At 36.4% G+C, this 21223-nt stretch overlaps 1 protein-coding gene across 13 annotated transcripts in view; it reads left to right on the top strand.

Moving 5' to 3' along the window:
* CASK (calcium/calmodulin dependent serine protein kinase) overlaps positions 1 to 21223 on the top strand; it is a 346895-nt gene that overhangs the window by 117441 nt on the left and 208231 nt on the right. For all 13 annotated transcript variants that reach the window (XM_032426584.1, XM_032426582.1, XM_032426577.1 and 10 more), the window contains exon 3: positions 5732 to 5837. In XM_032426584.1, the coding sequence (XP_032282475.1) occupies positions 5732 to 5837 (106 nt within the window). The remainder of the gene's footprint in view (positions 1 to 5731; positions 5838 to 21223) is intronic.

Below are 21223 nucleotides of genomic sequence, written 5' to 3'. Positions count from 1 at the left end.
TGTAAATGCTTAATGCAGTTAACATTGATTTCTAATACTTTTGCCTATTTAAGAAAAAATTTTGTATCAATCAACATTCTCAATTAATGGTATGCTGCTTCCTTTCTTTCTTCACCTGACAGATGAGATTTTTAGACCATAGGATCAAAAAAATATGGGCAAGAATTCAAAGACATTAGAAGCTGCTTGGATTTCTCTTTGTAAAAAAAGATAATAAAATGTATAAGGTGTAGTAAAATGTGTAAAAGATCAAAGAAATAATGAGTTTGCAGTTCATCCAGATTGGTGTGTGGGCTTGTCTGGGCCTCTGGTCATCCACTGGTTGAGAAGGTCAACTTTCCTGATTTATAGGAAGATAGCCTCATTAAAGCCAGCCTGACCTGTATTACTGCCAAAGGCAGCGGGGATCTTTAGTCATCGAGTTGATTATTATATAAAGGTGGAACTCAGCAACAGAATTTGACTTTGTTTCTATAATCCTTCTAAGATTCTGCTCGGATTCCCCTTTTGAAATATCATATGGTCATTAATTTTAGTACACCAAGGAAAAAACGTTGAGTCAATAATGACTTTCATTTACTTATTTTGTTATTAATATTGATTCAACTGAACACATTAATTCTTGTCCTAATTATTTCTATGACTAAATTAGAATATTCTTTATGTGTATTTGGAGCCCGGGCTCAGCTCTTAATAAATTTTGCTAACTATCAAGTTTCTAACACAACCCAGAAATTGGAAATAAATGACAGTATTTATGCATTTGTCAGGAAAAGAGCAGTGTCTAGTCTAATCATTGTTGGTGACCATGCAGGCTGACATAAACTGGTTCCGTAGCAGTCTTGAAGGCTTGTCACCCAAGTTAGTGTTCCCTCATTAGCACTGTTGTGGGATTGGATCTCACGTGAAAACTGTACAGCCCCAGGAGCCATGGTGGTGTGATAAAAAGAGCCCTAGACTTCCATTATTAGTCCTGCTTCCTTTACTTACTATTTGTGTGATTTCAGCAACTTCTTCATCTCACTGAACCCTGGGCCTCAGTTTCCTCCTCGGTAAAATGGGAATAGTATATTTATCTCACAGGACTATTATACTTATTAAACAAAGATTTATAGAGGGGCGCTTAAACTCTCAAATGTTGCATTGAATAGTCTAAGGTCATTCAGTAAATTTGGAAGTGTACAAAGGGCAGGAATGTACAGTAGATGTTGACCACTGTTTTTGTGTTTGGTAGATTAAACAAGATAAAATAATTTAAAACTACCAAATGAAGGACTTAGATTAACAATAGTGAAGGAATTCCAGATTGAAGTTGTTAAGTGATGGATTTGGATTATTAAAAGTAGAGTTTCCTTCTATGGAAATGTTTTTTTAAAAACACATCTGAGTTTAGAATCTTTTTTGAATGACTGGATGACCTTACAAGTATCTGTAGGAAATGCGGGAGAACTCACTGCTGAGAGAAGATAAGAATTAAAGTCAATTTAGCTAGAGCTACACCATTCCAGTTTGGTAGCCATTAGCCATGTTGTGGCTATGAGCCTTTGAAATATGGCTGGTCCAAATTTAGATGTGCCATAAATGTAAAACATGACCAGATCTCAAAGACTTAGTACAGAAAAGAAACATATTTATAATTTTAATATGATCATATGTTAAATATTACTTTGGATATATTAGATTGCATAAAATATGTTATTAAAATAAATTTCGCTTATTTCTTTTTACTTTTTATAAATGTGGCTACTGGAAAATTTTAAATTAGGTATGTGGCTCATGTTATACTTCTGTTGGACAGTGCTGATCTAAAGAATAGCTCTGTGCAAGCTAACTCTTAAATTTAGATCCTTTTAAGTTTGGATATTGAGGTCAAGATTGCTACTCTAATACTAAGAATGTCAGAAATCGTTTCTTCAATCCTATTTGTAAATACCCAAATTAGTTTTGACCCATGGTCACATTAACTTGTTGCAGAACTGTGGTACTCTGAAAGTGGCATCCAACTTTTAAAAAATGGTGAGAAGAATTCTCCTATCGCAAGAACAACTAGTAGTAGAATGGATAATACTTTCCAGGAAACTTCGTTTTATTTATTTTTTTAAGATGTTATTTTTAAGTAATCTCCTAACGTGGGGCTCGAACTCATGACCCCAAGATTAAGAGTCAGTCACATGCCTCACCGACTGAGCCAGCCAGACGCCCCAGGAAACTTCTTTTTAAAAGAGACCACCTGAAATGGTTTCCTTAACTCTCCCTTGCTTGAGGAACAGACTGGAGAGGTCGAGCCTGCAGGGCAGAGTTGCTTTACTGTTGGACGCCCAAAGTTCTTAGGAAACTGGTAGTGGTGGTGGTAGTACTCATATATAGCAGATTGATTTAATTTAAGTGTGTTTCTCCAGTCACGATCAGAAAACTAAATATTACTTTCCATATTATTAGTGCCCCTTTTAAAGGGAAATAAATGGATTATTATAGGCACATAGTTAAATATCAGGGCACTAAACATAGAAATAGATTATTTTTTAAACCTTTTAAATGTCAAAGATTACAAATACAAATACAAAATGAAAAGATACAAGGAACTGTGGAGAGAATTACCAGTTATTATGGACAAAGTACTTTAAAACAGCCATGGTAATTCCGTCAGGTCACTCACAGGAATGTTCTGTGCTAGTTATCTCAGAGCAGTTAATCACAACTTCAAATCATTATCACCTACTTTTGAATTCCTTGCCACTCTGTCTCATGAGTTGATTTGTAGGAAAATGCTATTTTTAGTTTGCTCTATCAGCAAGGACTTAATAGCACTTAATAAATACATCTTTAATTCATATTCACATCTAAAAACAAGCATTCTGAATTTAATACTCCTGGAATCCATAGTTTGAATGCTTATATAATGCATTTTGTTTTTCAAACCATGATTTTCCATTTGGGCTATTTAATATACCCATTTAATCAATATTTGAATTATGGAAAATGGTGCCATAATTATCCGAGATGTAAACCATCTTTTGCATCATTGCCTTTATAATTTCAAATATCTTTTTATGTTGTTAGTTTTGTGCTGCTCAGTGCTCTGCTTTTTAGTTCCTGAAATGCCAGATCCAGTGATGTTTAAATTGCTTTAGTCTTTGATGGGAGGGTCTGCGGCAATTCTGCCTTCATTTTGAGGGTGGGTAGATGATGAGAGACTAGGCCAGGAGCATGTTCAGCTGTATACCAAGCAGAAATGCGCAGGTCCGGTGGGAGGGGTCTTTAGAGCAGCTGCTTCTACTTGCAGTCCTTTGGTACAAGAGATGTGGCACATGGCAAAGTGAGTGTGGAAGTTGCAACACACTGTAGTTACATGAAAGGGGCAAAATTAAAAACATATGTTAAAATGGGTAATAAAACTCCTGAGCTTTTCATAAAAGCTGGAGGCAGAACATTCTTGAAGGAGGAGGGGGAAAAAAAAAAAACTGTGCAGGTATCTGATTTATGTCTCCTGGCTTCAGCCTGGCTTTCTAGCACACTTGTCAAAAGCCTTCCTCGCACTTAGGACTTCTCTACACAAAACCCACACCTGATTCACACCTCTCCTCTCCTGCAGGACCTTCCCAAGCACTTTTGGAGCTGGAGACCATCTTTCATGTGCCTCTGACCTCTTCCTTTCCCACGAACACTGAGCCACCCTGCCCCTCAGCCCCGCAGTGTTACATTCTGCACACTCCTTCCACGCCCATTTTTTCTTTTTTTTTTTTTAAGATTTATTTATTTATTTTAAGGAGAGAGCGTGAGCAAATGGGAGGAGGGGCAGAAGGAGAGGGAGAGAGAAAATCTCAAGCAGGCTCCCCGCTGAGCACAGAGCCTAATGCAGGGCTCCATCTCAGGACCCTGAGATCATGACCTGAGCCAAAGAGCCACCGGCGCATTCTTTCATGGGAATCTTACCGCTGCCCCCTGAAGGCGATTGAGTAGACTCTGCAGGTCCTGCATCACCTATGACCTGCCCCATTTCATCTGCAGTAAGGAAGGCATTTGTAGAGGGTAACAGTCAGCCGGCAAGTGACAGACCCGGCACCGAGTTTCCAGCTGTAGATCCCATGGGCTTTTCATCACTGCCACTTACACAGTGTTCCCTTTAAAACAGCAAAAACAGAAAAATCAAACCTTCTTTGACTTTGCTGTTCCTTTCCTACAGCCAGATTCTTCTAATTTGATCATGTCTAAACCTGGCATGGCATTGTGGAAGGACTGCTGACTTTGGAGTTGGACAGGCCAAGGCTCAGACCTCCCGGTTGTGGTAGCTATGTGATCTTGAACACATTTCTAAGCCTTAGCTTCCTAACCTGTAAAGTATCTACCTCGCAGGGTTGTTGGCTCAGCAAGGATAATGACTCTATTAAGTACTTAGCCCAGTGAGAAACATGATAAATTTTAATCTGTTAGTACATAATTGTCTCCTGCATACCGACTTCAAACCTGACCTCTCCACAGAACTTGATCTTGCGCAGAATGCTAATGGTATTTTCTGGCTGACTCTTACAGCCTTTTCTTAGCCTTTTCCAACTACTCATGCCTTAATTCCCTCTATTCCCTTGACTTTCTTAATATTGTATTATTGATTCTTCCTTTTCCGGTGGCTTCTCTTTTGTCTAATTTACTGACTTCTTTTCCTCATTCTACCCTTACATAAGTCTTCCGTGGTTCAATCTGCAGCGATTGCTCTTATTGACAAGGCTAAGTTGAATTAATAAATCAGAGAGGAAATAACATTATCTCTTGCTTCGTGTAGTACATCCTCAGCCTTGGCTCTTCATCTGTTTGCCTTCTACTTCCAAATATAAAAATGTCACATTAGATTTTATTCACCTGCAAACAGGTAAAACTCCAGCACTATTAACACAGGAAGGCTTTAGTTATCTTGTTTCATGTGGACATGTCAAGTGATACCTATGCCCAAAATGTGTTTGTACAATGATGACGATGATATGAATGGTCTTATTTTCCAAATAATATTCTGTAACTTATGCAATAGTCTTACCTACATTGTCTGAATTTGTTCTTCTGAGTAGTGTCCTGAATTATCAAAGTTTTATAGATGATGTAAAATAAATTTCTGACTTTGATGCTGGGTGGGAGCAGTGCCTTTACTGTGTAAATGATACTGTTTTTTGCCCTTTATTCCATATAATTTCCCTGGTGTGTATCTGTAAATGCTAGATTTTAGGCTAAAGAATAGACAACATATTCTTATCCAATTTAGGGAAGACTAAGAAAATGAGGTACAATTCAAAACAGCAAATTGAGTTGTTTATTACCAGATCAAGAAAGTTATAAATTTTGAGACTTGATTATAAGAGTTTGGGGAAAGTATTTGTGCTATTTACATTTCTTATTAATAAGAGCTGGGGCACCTGGCTGGCTCAGTCGGTAGAGCATGCAACTCTTGATCTCAGGGCCATGAGTTCAAGCCCCACGCTGGGCATAGAGCTTAATTACTTAAATAAATAAAAATAAGAGCTGACTCTGTAATATATATAGATAGATTTAGACTAGCAAAAAATGAAAAAGTTATATTGTCAAAGATTTTAAAGGGTAAAAAGTTAAGCTTAGCTTAAATGGGGGATTTCATCTCTTTAGTTAGAGAAGTCTTCATGTTACCATAGATCACATCCATTCATTCATCATTCACTCTGATTGTCTTTTGTTCTTACCTAACAAAGTATGTCCTGTGTTTGTTTTGCAGATCTAAAGCGGGAAGCCAGTATCTGTCATATGCTGAAACATCCCCACATTGTAGAGTTATTGGAGACATATAGCTCAGATGGAATGCTTTACATGGTTTTTGAATTGTGAGTGTACATTTTATTTTCTTAAGGGTTAAAGTTTTAAGCAGTGCTGGTTTGGGATAATGCTAACACTTTTAAAATTTAACAGTAGTTGTGAGCTCATCTGTTTAAAAAAAGTAACAAGAATAAAAGGATTATCTCATCTTAAGGTTCACAATGGCTAAGGAAGCAAAAGTTAGGCATATTTAGTTACCTTCGTTTTTAGTATACTTCAGAGAAGAGGCTGTAGAGAGAAAGAGTTCAGATGAATAGCAGGCCCCAAAAATATAAAATTCTGACCATAGGAGTCTTATTGAAGAAGACTGAGTTCGGAGTAGAGGTCTCCATGTAGCAAGCCTCTCTGGCAACTAAAAACAAGTAATAACAGATTTGACTTCCTATTTTGATATAATTACCACATTGGCATATTAAGGAAATTCTGTAGATAACAGTGTATTTGATTTTAATAAGCCACTTGACATGTTTGCCAGAGAATTTTTGTCATAAGATGGAGAAATGTGAGCTAAGGATAGTATAACTGGGTAGTTTGTAGCTAATGGGATGATTGTGTCCAAAGAGACTGTATAAAGCTTTATGGGATGGCATCCTATTCTTTAAAATTTTCTTCCATGACTTTGATTAGGGTCTCTCACAAGGTGGTAGTCGAGGCATTGGCCAGGACTGGAGTCATTTTAAGACTCCACTGGGGATGGATTTGCTTCCAAGCTCACTCACATGGTTGTTGGCAGCAGCCTATTGGACTGAGAGCCTTAGTTCCTCATGAGCCATTGGCCTAGGCTTCCCTGGGCTCCTTGTCACTGGGCCTCTCCATATGGAAGTCAGCCTTGTAACCTAATCTCAGAAATCATACACCATCACTTCTACCATATTCTGTTAGTTAGAACTAAGTCCCCAGATCCAGCCCACACGTAAGGGGAGAGGATTACACAAGGGTGTGAACACCAGGAGATATTGGTCATCCTTGGAAGCCGTGTAAGACGCTGCCCCCCCCCGGCCCCCTTCCCCCCCCCCCACCATGGAGGGCTAGCTAATGCATTGAATATCTAGATCAAATTTTTAAAACATTTTACAAGTTTGTAGCAAAAGAGCTGAAACAAAGATGAAATTTAAGACCAGTCAATACAAACTCCTTCAGTTTTATAAGTGCAAGATCACTATAAGCTTAGTTGTAACTGCTTATGTGAAAAAGATGTAAATGTTTTGAAAGGTAGTTGCTGCAGCAACTTTAAAAAAAGCGCTGAATGGAACCTTTGGCTACATTAATTAAAAATATATAGTATTTAGAACCAAGCCGACACTCCCACTGTATTATATACTACCCGTTCTCCCTAGAGTGTTCATAGTAAGCAGGACCCTGGTACGCTTCCCAAAGGCGATAACCAGAGTGGGAAAGAGCCTACAAATTTTGCCCTAGAGTCACAGCCTCACAAAAATTTTTGTTGACATACCTGCTAAAAGAATTTTGAAAACCATGTACCTCCTCACATACTTTTGAGTTGATATATAAAAACTTCTATTGTGAGGCTATCATTTTTAGTGTTCTGTGTATTCTTTTAAATATATTTTCCTCTGAACGGTAGATCAGCACCTTTATCTCATTCAATTTATGGAAAATGTCTGCTATCTGACCTAAATGGCAGAGCTAGTCATCATTGTCAAGCCAGTCAGCCAAATCAGACTCACTGTCAGAGAAAAATCTGCCTTCATTTTTCAAACAAAATTAAAGTGTTAATAGACATCCCTGTGACAGTCATCTTACTATTGATTTTTAATTCTAAAATAGATAAGGCTTTGCCATGCATATATTATCTGGATGAAATAAAGTGGCTCTCCTCTTTCTTTCTGAAGCTCTGTTTTGCTCTTAAGTGTTTCTCTCAGGAGCTTTGCATTCCCTAGTTGTCTCTGAAGCTAGGCAGGTTTTTCAGGATGGGTGAGCAGTTCTCTTTTGAGATGGGCCCGTATGAGTGGAGATGTAAAAGGAAACTCACCAGACCATAGACTTGTTTTCAAACAGATCAAATTATGGCAAGTGAAGAAATGGACATTGATTGCCTTCAAAAGATCCTAATTCTCCTATCTCCTGGAAGGACTTTGGGTACTCCCAGAGATTCCCCAAGTCCCAGTTTGAAGACCAAGGAAGAGCTGTTGAAAAGACTGGGAAGCTTTAGTTACTCAAGAATCCACTTGTTTTCTTTTTCTGCCAAGAGAGTCCTCAGAACAAAGGCTGTGGTAAAACATACCGAAAGTCTTCAGTTTTTTAAAAGGGTGTCATATGTAAGAGGATTATATGTTTGTTCAGTGTAGGGTCAGGGGCTGTAACTGGAATCAACAAGCAGCAGGTAGATTCCACCTCTAAGCAAGGAAAGCCCCTGTAGCAATTAGACTAAGTCAGTGAATGAAGCAGGCTGTCTCACAGAGTATGCAGTTCCTCACTAGAAATGCTTGAGCTCAAGTTGGACCCATCCAAGGAGGCTAAAGATAAGGGTTTAATTTTGGACTAGAGAGGGCCTCTAGTGTCCCTTCCAATTTTAAGGTGTTATAATTCTTTTTTAATAACTTTCTCTGATTTACAATTTTATTCTTTATTCAAGAAACCTGTTTTTATCTGTATTTTTATTCACTGAGAAAACGAAAAAAAAAAAAAAGTTTTATCATATATTCTCAAGTAATGAGCACAGAGAGCAAAATTTTAAGATTCACCTAAATTTCATCATGTTTGCTATTTGTTTCAAAGAGGTCTAAGTGACAGTACGGTAGAGAGATGATCTTTGGTGTTCTAAAACTTGAGTTACTATCCCAGCTCCATCACTTTTACTGATGATGTGACTTTGGCCATGTCTTCTAGCTTCTCTGAGCCAAGGTTTTTTGTTTTTTTTTTTTTTTTACCTTTAAAATCTTAGTAAGATTATCAGAACTAGATGTGAATTCACTTTGTAAAATGGTGAAGCACTCTACAACTGGAAGGTATTGTTTCCAGGGGATTTAGCAAGTTAGTTTTAGTCTCTCCTGTTAAATTATATGAGATTTTATAGAGCTAATTTTTTGTATGATTCAGTCGTGATTGAAATAATTCTTCAGTGGCTATATATGGAGATAAGACTTCATTAAAGTTGCATATCTACTGGTCACCTAATCTCAGTGTTAAACCAAATCACAAGGACGTGGCTTTATAATTTAATATTCTGAACTTTTTGTTTTCTAAAATTTCAGATAAAAAGAGAATAGTGTGAACCTCAGTGCACCTGTCACTGAACTTCAACAGTTATCAGCATTTTGCCATTCTTGTTCTGTGTGTCCTTTACTGTTATCTTTTCTTTTTTTCCTGGTGATTTCTTTTTTTTTTTTTTTTAATTTTTTTTTTTTTAAAGATTTTATTTATTTATTTGAGAGAGAGAAAGAATGAGAGACAGCATGAGAGGGAGGAGGGTCAGAGGGAGAAGCAGACTCCCTGCCAAGCAGGGAGCCCGATGCGGGACTCGATCCCGGCACTCCAGGATCATGACCTGAGCCGAAGGCAGTCGCTTAACCAACTGAGCCACCCAGGCGCCCCTCCTGGTGATTTCTAAAGCGATACCATTTCACCTATAAAATATTCCTGTTTAGATTTATAAAGAAGGACTTGAGGTATAGATATAGATAGATATCAATGCATAATAGTATAATCATACCTTGCAAAATCAACAATCATTCCTTAGTATTAGGTCACATTCGGTTGATGTTCAGTTTTTCCCTAATTGAACATGATTATTGAACATGAATTTTTAAAAGATCTATTTCTAAATTTAGAATTATTTTATCAGCTCTGGGGATCTGGAAGTGGATTATGAATTCACAGTTAAAACAACTTAGTTATTTCTCAAAAGGGCCAGAAACAAAATAGAAATCTTTTGTATCGTTTTTTTATAAATTCACCTCAACAGTTGTCCTTGTTCACTTTTTTGTGTTCTCTTTGATCTCCTGGGTTTAAAACAAATGAATAAACAAAAGACCAATTTACTAGAAGATTTAAGGTCCTATGGCTCAAAGAGCAAAGCAAAGTAAATTTGTGTGTGCCTCCACCTACTGGCTAGGTAAGAGATTGTCTCTACAGCTGCAATGTAGACAAAGCTGCTCCAGAATTAGTTCCATGTTTCTGGCAATAGATGTAATGATCCCTGGTATTCAGGGGCTCATTGCTCAGGTGATGGGTTATCCGGACCCCTTTCCACAGTTTTCTGACCTGCCACCAATACAGAGTAGACAAAGGGAAAACAAATAAAATAAGGTCAGTTGACTTTGCAATTTTTGGCTACTTGGAAACAGCTCTGATAATTTTGATGAAGAAAAAGAAATCCATGACTTTCTTAATAGGTATCCACGTCTGCCTTTGCCACAGACTGTTATAACCAACTCTCCTTTTTTTCCCCTTAAGCCAGAGTCATGAAATTATATGGCCCGATCAGGTTGCTTATTATGTTAGAAAACCCATCCAACTAGTTGATACCCATTTAATTACAAATAGTTTTAAGTTTAAAGCATATTCAAATACAGAGACTCACAGAAGTAGAGTTTTAGAGCCAGAAAAGATTAAAGCAGTAGTTTTCAAAACTTAACATTGAAAAATCCTGAGGAGAGCTTGTCAAACAAGCTTGTACCCAGGCACCACCCCTAGATACTCAGTTTCAACAACTGTGAGTCCCAAAGTGGGAGGTCAAGAGATGATTGGACCTTTAAAGTAGGGGCATTACTATTTAGAGACTAGGTTGTCATTTTCCCCCAACACACACAGTAGTTTGTTAGAAATTTGCATGTGTTTGCACTAGATCCATTGCTTTGGGATCCATTGCTTTGGGATTACACTTAAATTTGGACTTGTGTGCAGTAGTTTGCTGAAACATATTTAAAAATATAGGTTCGGTTTTGAAGATGGGGCTGTGTTGTGTCACCCCCACTTAAATTAAATGATTATTTCTAAGTAACACATCCGGGTTTGTCTTTAGTAGTGTCTGATACTTGAGTTAAGCTGTAAATCCTAAATTGGCTGGCCAAGGAATTTTAATTACCTTATTATAGAATGATTACATATACCACAGGGAGACTTTTGTAGTAATTAAATATGGATTTAAAATACATCTGACATGAAAACAATAGTTTGTATCTTTTAAAATAATATTAGCAGTTTGTATTTTTGAAGCTCACACAGAGATAGACTGATAGCTCTTTTATTTTTTTAATTTTATTTCTTTTTCTTTTCGGTCTGGTGTGTAAGCTTGGGGAAGGGAATATTTGTGGAATTCATTTATGCTGATAGAGTAGAATCAATTTCTACTTACTAGCAAACTTGCCAAGGAAAGGAAAGTATTTTTATGTGTAATGATAAAAATTGCTATTCATTCATTCATCACATATTTATCAAATGCCTACTTAAGTGCTGGATAATAGGAAATGGTTGGAAAATATCGTTTGGTCCTAGTAAACATCAGAAGCTTGATACTTAAGGTAATGCAGTAAGATATATGAGAGGATGTAGCTGGGTGCCTGTAAAGGCCTTTGATAAATACTAGTTGAAAGAAAAAAACTTCTATTATCATAAACTTTTAAAAAAATTTAAACATTTCCCTTAGCTAGCTTCACTATATTAAATGTTTAGCTTTAAGAACTATGTGTCGGGGGTCCCCAAGATGCACCCCCAGGTTTGATGATTGACTAAGAGGACTCCTAGGACTCAGCATCTAGTTGTAGTCACAACTGTGATTTATTGCAGCTCAAAGATTCTATAAAGCAAAACCAGCAAAGAGAAAAGGTATATGAGTTGAAGTCCAGGGGCAGCCAGGCACAAGCTTCCAAGGGTCTTCTGCCAGCAACCAGTTGTGATAACACATGTGAAATGTTGCCAACCAGGGAAGCTCATTAGAGACTCAGCACCCAGGTTATTTATTGGGAGCTGGTCATGTAGGCACCCTCTGCCTGACACGTACCATCTTCCAGCCTCCCCAAGAGAAAGCAGGTGTTCGGGATAAATCATATTGTTTGCACAAACAGTGTAGACACAGTGAGCCATGCTTTCCAGTTAGGACAGGAGGAACCTGTCCAAGTTGCCAGATGCCAATCAAGAGCTAACTAGGTAGATAGGCCTTTCAAGCCCTTCAAAACCTTAGGCCTGCTATCTTAACTCTTTTCTGCACAAACAAAAAAAGAGATAAATGGAAGGGTTTTAAGTTGATACACTCCAGGATCTGCAAACAAAATATAATTACCTATAAAGAAAATTGTGGAGTACTTTTAACTGTAATTACTGTATCATTTTGACATCTATTAAGAGAAAAATGTAGGTGTCCCAATTTTTGTGTAAAACAAACCCTAGATTGAGATGCTACAGTGTAGAATAAATTTTAACCTTTGAATGCTACATTAGAAAACAAACTACATTCTGATGTATACTTATCTTAGAGATGAATTTGAAGTTGTCACTCTGGTAAATTTTTTTGTATGTAAAAGCTGATCTTCAACCACTAAAAATAATTTTGAAATAAGATTATATACACATAAAATAAAATTCAATTAATTTTCCATTATTTAAAAGAAGTTTGTTCATTTAAAAATAAAAATTATAAGTAGTTTCTAGTGTAAATCTTTACAATACACATACTTCATACAAATTTAGAAGTTGTGGAAAATTATAATGACAAAAATCATACCACTTGCAAAAGTTAATCACAGTGAATGTTTCGGAACATTTTCTTCTACTTATGTTCATGATCATAATTGCACTCATTTTATATATGCAGTTTTGTTTCCCGATTCTTTTCACTTATTAATTTTAAGCATTTTGCTATACCGTTCAATGTTTTTTAGATACAGTAGTCTAATTACAATACCTCAACTATATGCATGTGCCATATTTAATGATTTCCTTATAGTTGGACATTTACTCTGTTTTCCCTATTAGAAGTAATGTTATGATTAATAATATTCTTGTACATAATTACTTGTTTACACCCCATGATCGCTTTATTTCCTCAAAATAAGTTTTTAGAAATAGGATTACTGCATGAAAGAGTGTATGAATACATACAAACACCTACATCACACATAGATGTAACCTTTTTTTATACAACCTGTTACATTTAGAAAGATTCATACACAGAACTATACAGCTTAAGGAATTATTGTAAACTGAACAACCATGTACCAACAACCCAGATCAAGAAATATAAACACTGCCTATAATACTCTTAACCACAGTCCCCTTCCTGTCTCAGAATTAGCTTTAATCTAGACCTCACCTCCATGCTTTCATATCTGTACCATCCATACAGTATCCCTGAGTAATATAATTTCAGTGTTATCTTTTAAAATCTTTAAATGAAGTCATACAGCATATACTCTTTTTTGGTCTGTGAGATTGATCCAGGTTGCTTTGTGCTCCTTCATTTTATGGCTGTATAGTATTGCAGTGAACAAACATTCACAATTTAACTACTCATTTTAATGTTAGTATGTATTTGGGTTGTTTTCAGATTTGGCTATTTTGAACAGTGCTGTTGTAAACAAGCTTGTACATATATCCTGGGCATAAACCTAGGAGTGGAATTGATAGGTTTTGGAGTTTATACAACTTCAGTTTTCCAAGATCGTACCAAGCTTATTTTCTAAAGTAGATGTATAAACCGACCCTTTACCAATGATATTTGCCTCTCGAAGGTGATTCAAGTCCTGGTTTTCCTGGCGCTGCCCCTGTTTAAAAACCTGTTAGTCCTTATTAACAGCACCGTCCTTTTATTCTCGTGATTACTTATTGCCTATGCTGCATACCGTTGCTGATACTTGGCATTGGCAGAATTTTTAATTTTTGCCAGTTGGTGTGTAGTAGAATCTCATTGTGATTTCTCCTGATTATTCTTCCCTAATTGCCACTCCGTGACATATCTCTTCATTCTTTTAAGGGTACCTTTAGATTAACAGAAGTTTGTAATTTTGATACAGTCTAATTTATCAATTTTTTCTTTCATGGTTACTGTTTTTGGGTTTTGTTTAGGGAATATTTACTACTCTGAGATTATGAAGATATCCTCCTATGCTTTATCACCCATCTGAAATTAATTTGGAGTATGCTGTGAGGTAGCAGTCCAATTTCATTTCTTTCCATGTAGATATTCAGCAGTCTCAGCACAATTACTGAAAAGACTGCTCTGCAGTACCACTTTGGCCATAAATCAAGCACCGATATGTGTGTGATTGTTCCCAGGTTCTGTTCTGGTCCAATAGTATATTTGCCTGGCATTGTGCCAAGAGCATGTTGGTTATCTTACTAAGTTCTGGTAACCAGTAGATCAGGGCCTTTTACCTTGTTCTTCTTCAGCCAGTTCTTGAGAGATGTACTTCTCTACATTTTCCATATACATTTTAGAAACAGCTTATCAGTTTACACACATACATACACCCCTGTTGGGATTTTCCCTTCAATTATTGTATCAAATCTTTATAACAGCTTGAGAATAATTGACATGGTTACAATATTGAGTCTTTCAACTCATGAACATGGTGTCTATCTTCCCATTTATTTAGATCTTTGATTTCTTTCAATAACGTTTTATGCTTTACTCTGCAGAGGTTGTATACATCTTTTGTTAGATTTATTCTTAGGTATCTGTTTTTAAAGGTAGATCTGTCTCTCTCATCTCCTTTCTCTTTCCCTGATTCCTTGTATTGACTTTATATTCCTTTCTATTCATCAAGCTGTATCAACCCCAATAATTTATCCGTAGAATCACTTGGATTTTCTGCGTACCTGATCATATCATCTGTGTATGAGGATGATTTTGTTTATTCCTTTTCCATTCTTATACATATTTCTTTTTCTGGCCTTTACTGCAATGGATTAAACATTCAGAACAATGATGATAGCAGTTTTCTTTATTTCTGATCTTAGAGTTTGCTAAGCATGAATGGATGGTGAATTTTATCAAATGCTTTTTTACTGCATATGTCAAAATGATCATACGACTCCTTTGATCTGTTAATGCAGTGAATTTCACTGATTCTTTGGCTAACCAAACTTGGTCGTGATGTATAATCCTTATATTCCCTTTTATGTATTGCTAGATTTGGTTTGTTATATGTTTTAGACTTTTTGTATCTATATTTATAGAAAGATTAAACTATAATTTTCATATACTGTCCATACCAGGTCTTCATATCTAGATTGTGCTAACCTCATAAAATGAGTTGGAGAGTGTTCTTTGGTTTTGCTTGTTTTGTTTTCTTTATGATTGGTAGAACTTACCTATAGACCCATTCAGGCCAGACTTTTTTGTGAGAAGAGTTTTCATTTCTGATTGAATTCCTTAAATATTTATAGGAATATTTGGTTTTCTATTTATTACCCTCACTTTGGGTGAATTGTATTTTGCTAGGGATGAGTGCATTTTATTGAAACTTTTTAAATGGTTTTGGCACAAATTGGTTCATAATATCTCTGCAGGATCTTTTCCATTCTTCAGTAATTTGTGCCTTTTCTTTTTCCTTCTCAGCCTTGCTAGATATTTGCCAGTTTTATCGGTCTTTTAAACGATGACTTTTAGCTTTGTTAATCCTTTCCATTGCATATTTATGTTCTAGTTCAGTAATTTCTGTTTGTTATTTTTGTCCTTCTACTTTGGGTTTAATTTTCTAGGAGTTGTTTCCTCCCTTTTAAGTTTCAACATTTTTGTACCTGTAGGTTTTAGATGTGTCTCTTATTTAAAAGCATATAATTTTTCTTATTCTAGACACTCAATCTTTGTCTTTTAATTGGAGCATTTAGTACATTTACACTTAATGATATTTGGGGATAGTTGATTTATGTCTGTGGTATTCTTATGTGCTTTCTATTGTACCACCTATTATGTATTTCTTTTTTTTGCCTTCCCTGACTTATTTGGGTCAATTCAGTATGTTTTATCATTCTGTTTTTCTCTATTAATTTGGAAATTTAAGTATTCTTTTCTGTTATCTTAGTGTGTACCTCAGGAATTACAGCACAACTCCCTAATGCATCATGCTCTAATATTGATACCATGATTGTCTTCCTGAATAGTACAAGCACTGTAGAACACATGAATTTGATGTAATGGCCCTCCTTTGACTTACAGGCTGTTGTTTTCATGTATTTACATTTGTGTGCATGAATACGTAAGCTACATGTTTTTACATCACTCCACACTTGTCCTTTCTTTGTTCATTATTCTTTCAGCATCTCTAAGGTTTTATCTGGATTCATTTTCCCTGTGTCAGTCTGCTGGATGCAAACTCTCCATTTTTATTAGTTTCAGAATTTCCTTCTATCCCCTTCAGTCTTGAAGGATATTCACTGAGTAGAGAATTCTAGGTCGGCATTTTCTTTCCATTAGATATCATTCTACTGTCTTCCGGCTTCCATTGATGTTGAGAATTCAGGTAGCACAGTCTGTCACTAATCTAAGAATGATCTCTATTTCACAGGTTATTAAAAAATGTTTTCTTCATCTTTCGTTTGTGGGGTGTGTGAGTGTGTGCGTGAGGGTTGGTGTCTTAGTCCTGCCTTCTCTTGAATCAGTGTACTGATACTATTTGTTGTTATGGAAAATTTTCAGTCGTTATCACTTTAAATATTGCCTCTGCCCCTTTCTTCCTCTCATCACCTTTGTGACCCCAGTTAAGCATAGATATAGCTGTACCTTCTGGTGTGCTCTATATCCTCTCCCTTCTTTTCTGTATTTTGCTTGTTTTTCTTTTGAAAATCTATATTACTTTTCATTATTTTCATTTTCTTGCAAAAAAAAAATTCAAGCTCAGCTTTTATGTTCTGGGACATAATAAGCTTCATTATTTGATAATCAGTCATTATTTTGATAATCTCTGCTGGATAATCTCAACATAAGAAGTCCCTGTGGGTTTGTCTTTATGTCTATCATTTTTGCTGGTTCTTGATCAAGATCTCTTACCCTTCATGTACCAGATTCATTTTGATTCTGTGTTGGAAATTATTCCAGAAATTACTGGCCTAGAATGATGCTTTCTTTCCCCCAGAGAGGACTTTCATTTGCTGCTACTAGGCACCTTCAGGCACTAGCACTTTGGAACCATCTTAAGGTTTAAGGCTTAGATTTTTAAGACCACTCGGAGATCAAGCCAGATTGCACGTATGTGAAGGGACTGGTTATTTCTGGTTCACCCCTAGCTCTTTAGGGTTTTAGCTCAAGGTTGAAGAGTAATTTATGAGATTCCTCTGAATTCTGACCTCTTTTCCCTTAAAGATCTTCTGTGTAAGCAGATGTCCCCAGGGCAAGAAGGACTATGATTCTTGATACCTCTCTGAGTTCCCATTCTCTCCCAGATTCTAGTCAACATTCCTGACAATTTGGTTAGTACTTTGATGCTTCCAGGAAGTTTTTTATCCCAATTTTTTCTTGTCTTCAATGGGAGACATCACCTAGCAAATGTCAGCAATATAGTTAAAACTTCTTTCACATAGTATCTTATCATTCTCCATACAGATTGTACCAATTTATATTCAAACCAGTGATAGATGACAGCATCCATGTTTACATTTTGATAAGTCAAAATGATGTTTTGGTTTAATGTGCATTTGTTTTGTTACTAGTGTGGTCAAATATTTTTTAAAGTATGCTTACCCATTTCTTTTCATCCATTCACTTTCTTTAGTTTTTTGCCATTTTGTAAGAATTCTGGTATTTACTAAGGATATTTACCCTTTTCATATATTTGCAAATATTTTCCCCATTTCATTTTGCCTATGGTATTGGATTTTTTGTGTGTTGATTTTTTAAGTATGCAGAAATTTACATTCTGTCAGAGAAAGAAGTTACAAATAAGCAAGAGTGAACACATGCATTTCCTGGCTCTGTCCCCTGGGAGGGTCTAGAAGTAGTGAAACCGCAGTAGTAATGAGCACACCCACACCCAGAACTTCATTTTTTTTTTTTTTTTTTAAGATTTTATTTCTTCATTTGAGAGAGAGAGATCTTCATTTCTAAATATCATTCTCTGTTAGAAGAGCCAGGGCTCCTTGGAGAAATGATGACTCCTAGGACTGGGGCAGAGAAAATACAAGACGAGCCTGGAGCATTTTATAGTGTCTGAAAGGAAGGAAGTGCTCAAAAAAAAAAAAAAAAAAAGTAATGTCAAAGGGTCACAGGAGCCAACCTGAAGGAACTCCCAGTAGCCAAACCTGGAACAATTTGGGCAACAAAATAACATAGTATTGGATTATAACCCAGGGTATAAAATACATATATATGAGTCCATACTGATATATATAAATTATTGAATAAATTAACAATGGGAGAGAAGGAACAAATCTTCCTTACAGAATTCCAAACAATATATGTAGCTACTCCCCCCTCCCCCTCCAGGAGATGAAGATAATCCCCATCCTTCCTTCAGTGTGGGCTGGACTTGGTGACTCACTTTCAAAGAACAGAAGATGGAAAGGAGAACATAGCAGCTTGATAGTGAAGAGAACTGGCTGACCCCCTTCCCCTTATTCAGGGAATCAAGTTAACATCACCAGTGATAAGTCATGTGGATATCACGTGTCCCCTGAGGTGATATGAGGAGAAGGACACTTCACCTCTCTGATATCCTTCCCCAAAATCTACAACCCCCATCGAAAAATGGGGGGGAAAAAAAAAAAACACAGATCAAAATTGAGGGACATTCTACAAAACACCTGGCCGGTGCCCCTTTTTTTGAAGCGGTTGAGATCATGAAAAACAAGACTGAAAAATTGTCACAGACCAGAGGAAAAAACTAAGGAGACTTAATAACAAAATGCAGGGGCGCCTGGGTGGCTCAGTTGGTTAGGCGACTGCCTTCGGCTCAGGTCATGATCCTGGAGTCCCGGGATCAAGTCCCACATCGGGCTCCCTGCTCAGCAGGGAGTCTGCTTCTCCCTCTGACCCTCCCCCCTCTCATGCTCTCTGTATCTCATTCTCTCTCTCAAATAAATAAATAAAATCTTTAAAAAAAAAAAAAAAACAAAATGCATTGTGCTGTCTGTCCTGCATGGGATCCCAGAACAAAGTACATTAGTCAGCAAAGTGAAGTCCACCTACAGTTTAGAGCTGAATTGATAGTAATGTACAGTGTTACCCTCTTAGTTTCGGCAAATGCACTATAGTTACCTAAGATGTTATAACATTAGGGGAAGTTGGGTGAGAGGCATACAGGAACTCTGTACTATCTTTGCCCTTTCTTTGTAAATCTAAAATTAGTCTAGGGACGCCTGGGTGGCTCAGTTGGTTAAGCGTCTGCCTTCGGCTTGGGTCATGATCTCAGGATCCTGGAATCCAGCCCCACATTGGGCTCCCTGCTCAGCGGGGAGTCTGCTTCTCCCTCTCCCTCTGCCCCTCCCCTAGCTCATGCTCTCTCTCACTCTCTGTCTCAAATAAATAAACAAAATCTTCAAAAAAATTATTCTAAACTAAAAAGTTTTCTTCGATCAAACCTAAACAAAAACGAAACCACAAGTTTATATCATTATTTCCAGTTTAAGGTAATAATTGCAGATTTTTATTTATGAGCCATTTACTAGATATAAGGAATTTTTGGTTTTTAACGTAATTTTGTTATTGCAATCATTTTACAGAGTCCTTACTTTGTGGAGATAAGTACTGAAATATTTATGCATACGGTGATATTAATGTCTGGGATCTGCCTCAGAATCAGGTGAGGGGTGAGCAGTGGGTACTGGGTTTGAAGTATAGGTTAAACAAGATTAGCTAGGAAATTGTCAGTTGCTGGAGCAGGGTAATGGGTACACAAGGCTTCATTACTCTATACTTTCTCCTTTCAAAAGTTTTCCCAGAATGTAAAGTTTTTTTCTTTTTTTAAGTGAGAAAGAAAGTAGAGTTTTTACTTAACTTTTTAAATTTTCTATTTGTACATCTTTTCTCTGAAAATCTGGGTTCCTTACCACATTAATATACTTAATTGCTTCATCCTACTGATTTAAAGATACAATAAAAGTAAGACTACTGAATGCAGATTAGGATTTCTTTGCCCTTCTTTTCATCCTTATGGCATATCCCACTAGAGATGCACAATCACAAGCACTGAGGTTTAAAGTCATTTAAATAACTCTTTGTGGTTGTGTTGACAAGCTGGTTGTAGAGATAGGTTTGTTTATATCAGTTCAGGTTTTTTTAATTAAAGTTTTTATTGAGAGAATTGTAGTTTCACGTGTAGCTATAAGAAATAATACAGAGAGATCCTTGTAGATGTTGCCCAGTTTCTCCCAACATTAACATTTTGCAAAACTAGTATAATATCACAGCCAGGATATTGACATTGATACACTCTACTGATCTTATTCAGATACCAGCATTAGTTTGTTTTTACTTTTAGGAATTGCCTCTTTTTTTCGTCATGATTTAATTTTGTTTTTAGATTATGAAAAACATGTACATGATTACAAAGTCAAACTTGTGAATAAGGTTCATTCAGAAAGGTCTGGCTTGCATCCCTGTCCCCATTCACTTCCTACCTTCAAGGAAATTATTTCTTAAAATTAAAACGAGGTCATTTTGGTTAGTTTTATTTATCTCTGTTTGAAAATATGAGAAAATACGTATATATTACGTTTTTGTACTGCCTCCCCTTCTTACACACTCTCACATATGCTCTTGTAAACCTTGATTATTTTTAATGTAATAATATGAAAACACCAAGGATCTCTCCATAGCAGTATGTAGGCATCTTCATTCCTGTTTATACCTGCTTAATACTCCATTATGGATATAGAATAGTTTGTTAAGCCAGTCCCCTACTAATGGACATTTAGATCATTTCAAGCCTTCTTCTGTTACATTAATAACCTTGTGCATATGTCATTTCATACTATTGCTAATGTCATATTCCTTCTATAGATGTTGTACTACTTTGCATTCCCACCAGCATTGTATGAGAGTTAGACCTTAATTTTAAATTGTGATCTAAAGAACTAATCTCTCAGGTATTTACTAATTAATACGACATTTCATTCTAAAACCGTGCATAAATCTGGACAGAGAGAGTTGTAGATAAATTCTGATTTGTTTGTATGGCCCTTATCCGTATCTGTGGACTTGACCAGAATGCTGGATTCCATATCATTGTGGGGTGACTGGGCCCAAGGGAATTTGTAATACTCAGTAGTAGGCATAAAGTCATTTGCCCTTCCACCGACTGTTGACTTGAGTCATTAGGCAGTGTCTTTGAATATTAGTATTTGTTCTTTTTGCTAGACTCTAGGAAGTATTGCTTGTCTTAAAGATATCCTTCATATCTCTTGTGCATATTATTGAGGGCTCAAGAGGTTCACAAGAAATAGGGGCAAAATCTTGATGGGCCTTTTTAAGACATGGCAAGGGTTTTGGATTTTAAAGTTG

This window comes from Phoca vitulina, unplaced genomic scaffold (genome assembly GCF_004348235.1).
Source record: "Phoca vitulina isolate PV1807 unplaced genomic scaffold, GSC_HSeal_1.0 scaffold35, whole genome shotgun sequence".
Lineage (NCBI taxonomy): Eukaryota > Metazoa > Chordata > Mammalia > Carnivora > Phocidae > Phoca > Phoca vitulina.
The sequence above is the reverse complement of the archived record's forward strand: the minus strand, read 5'-3'. Positions and strand labels throughout refer to the sequence as shown.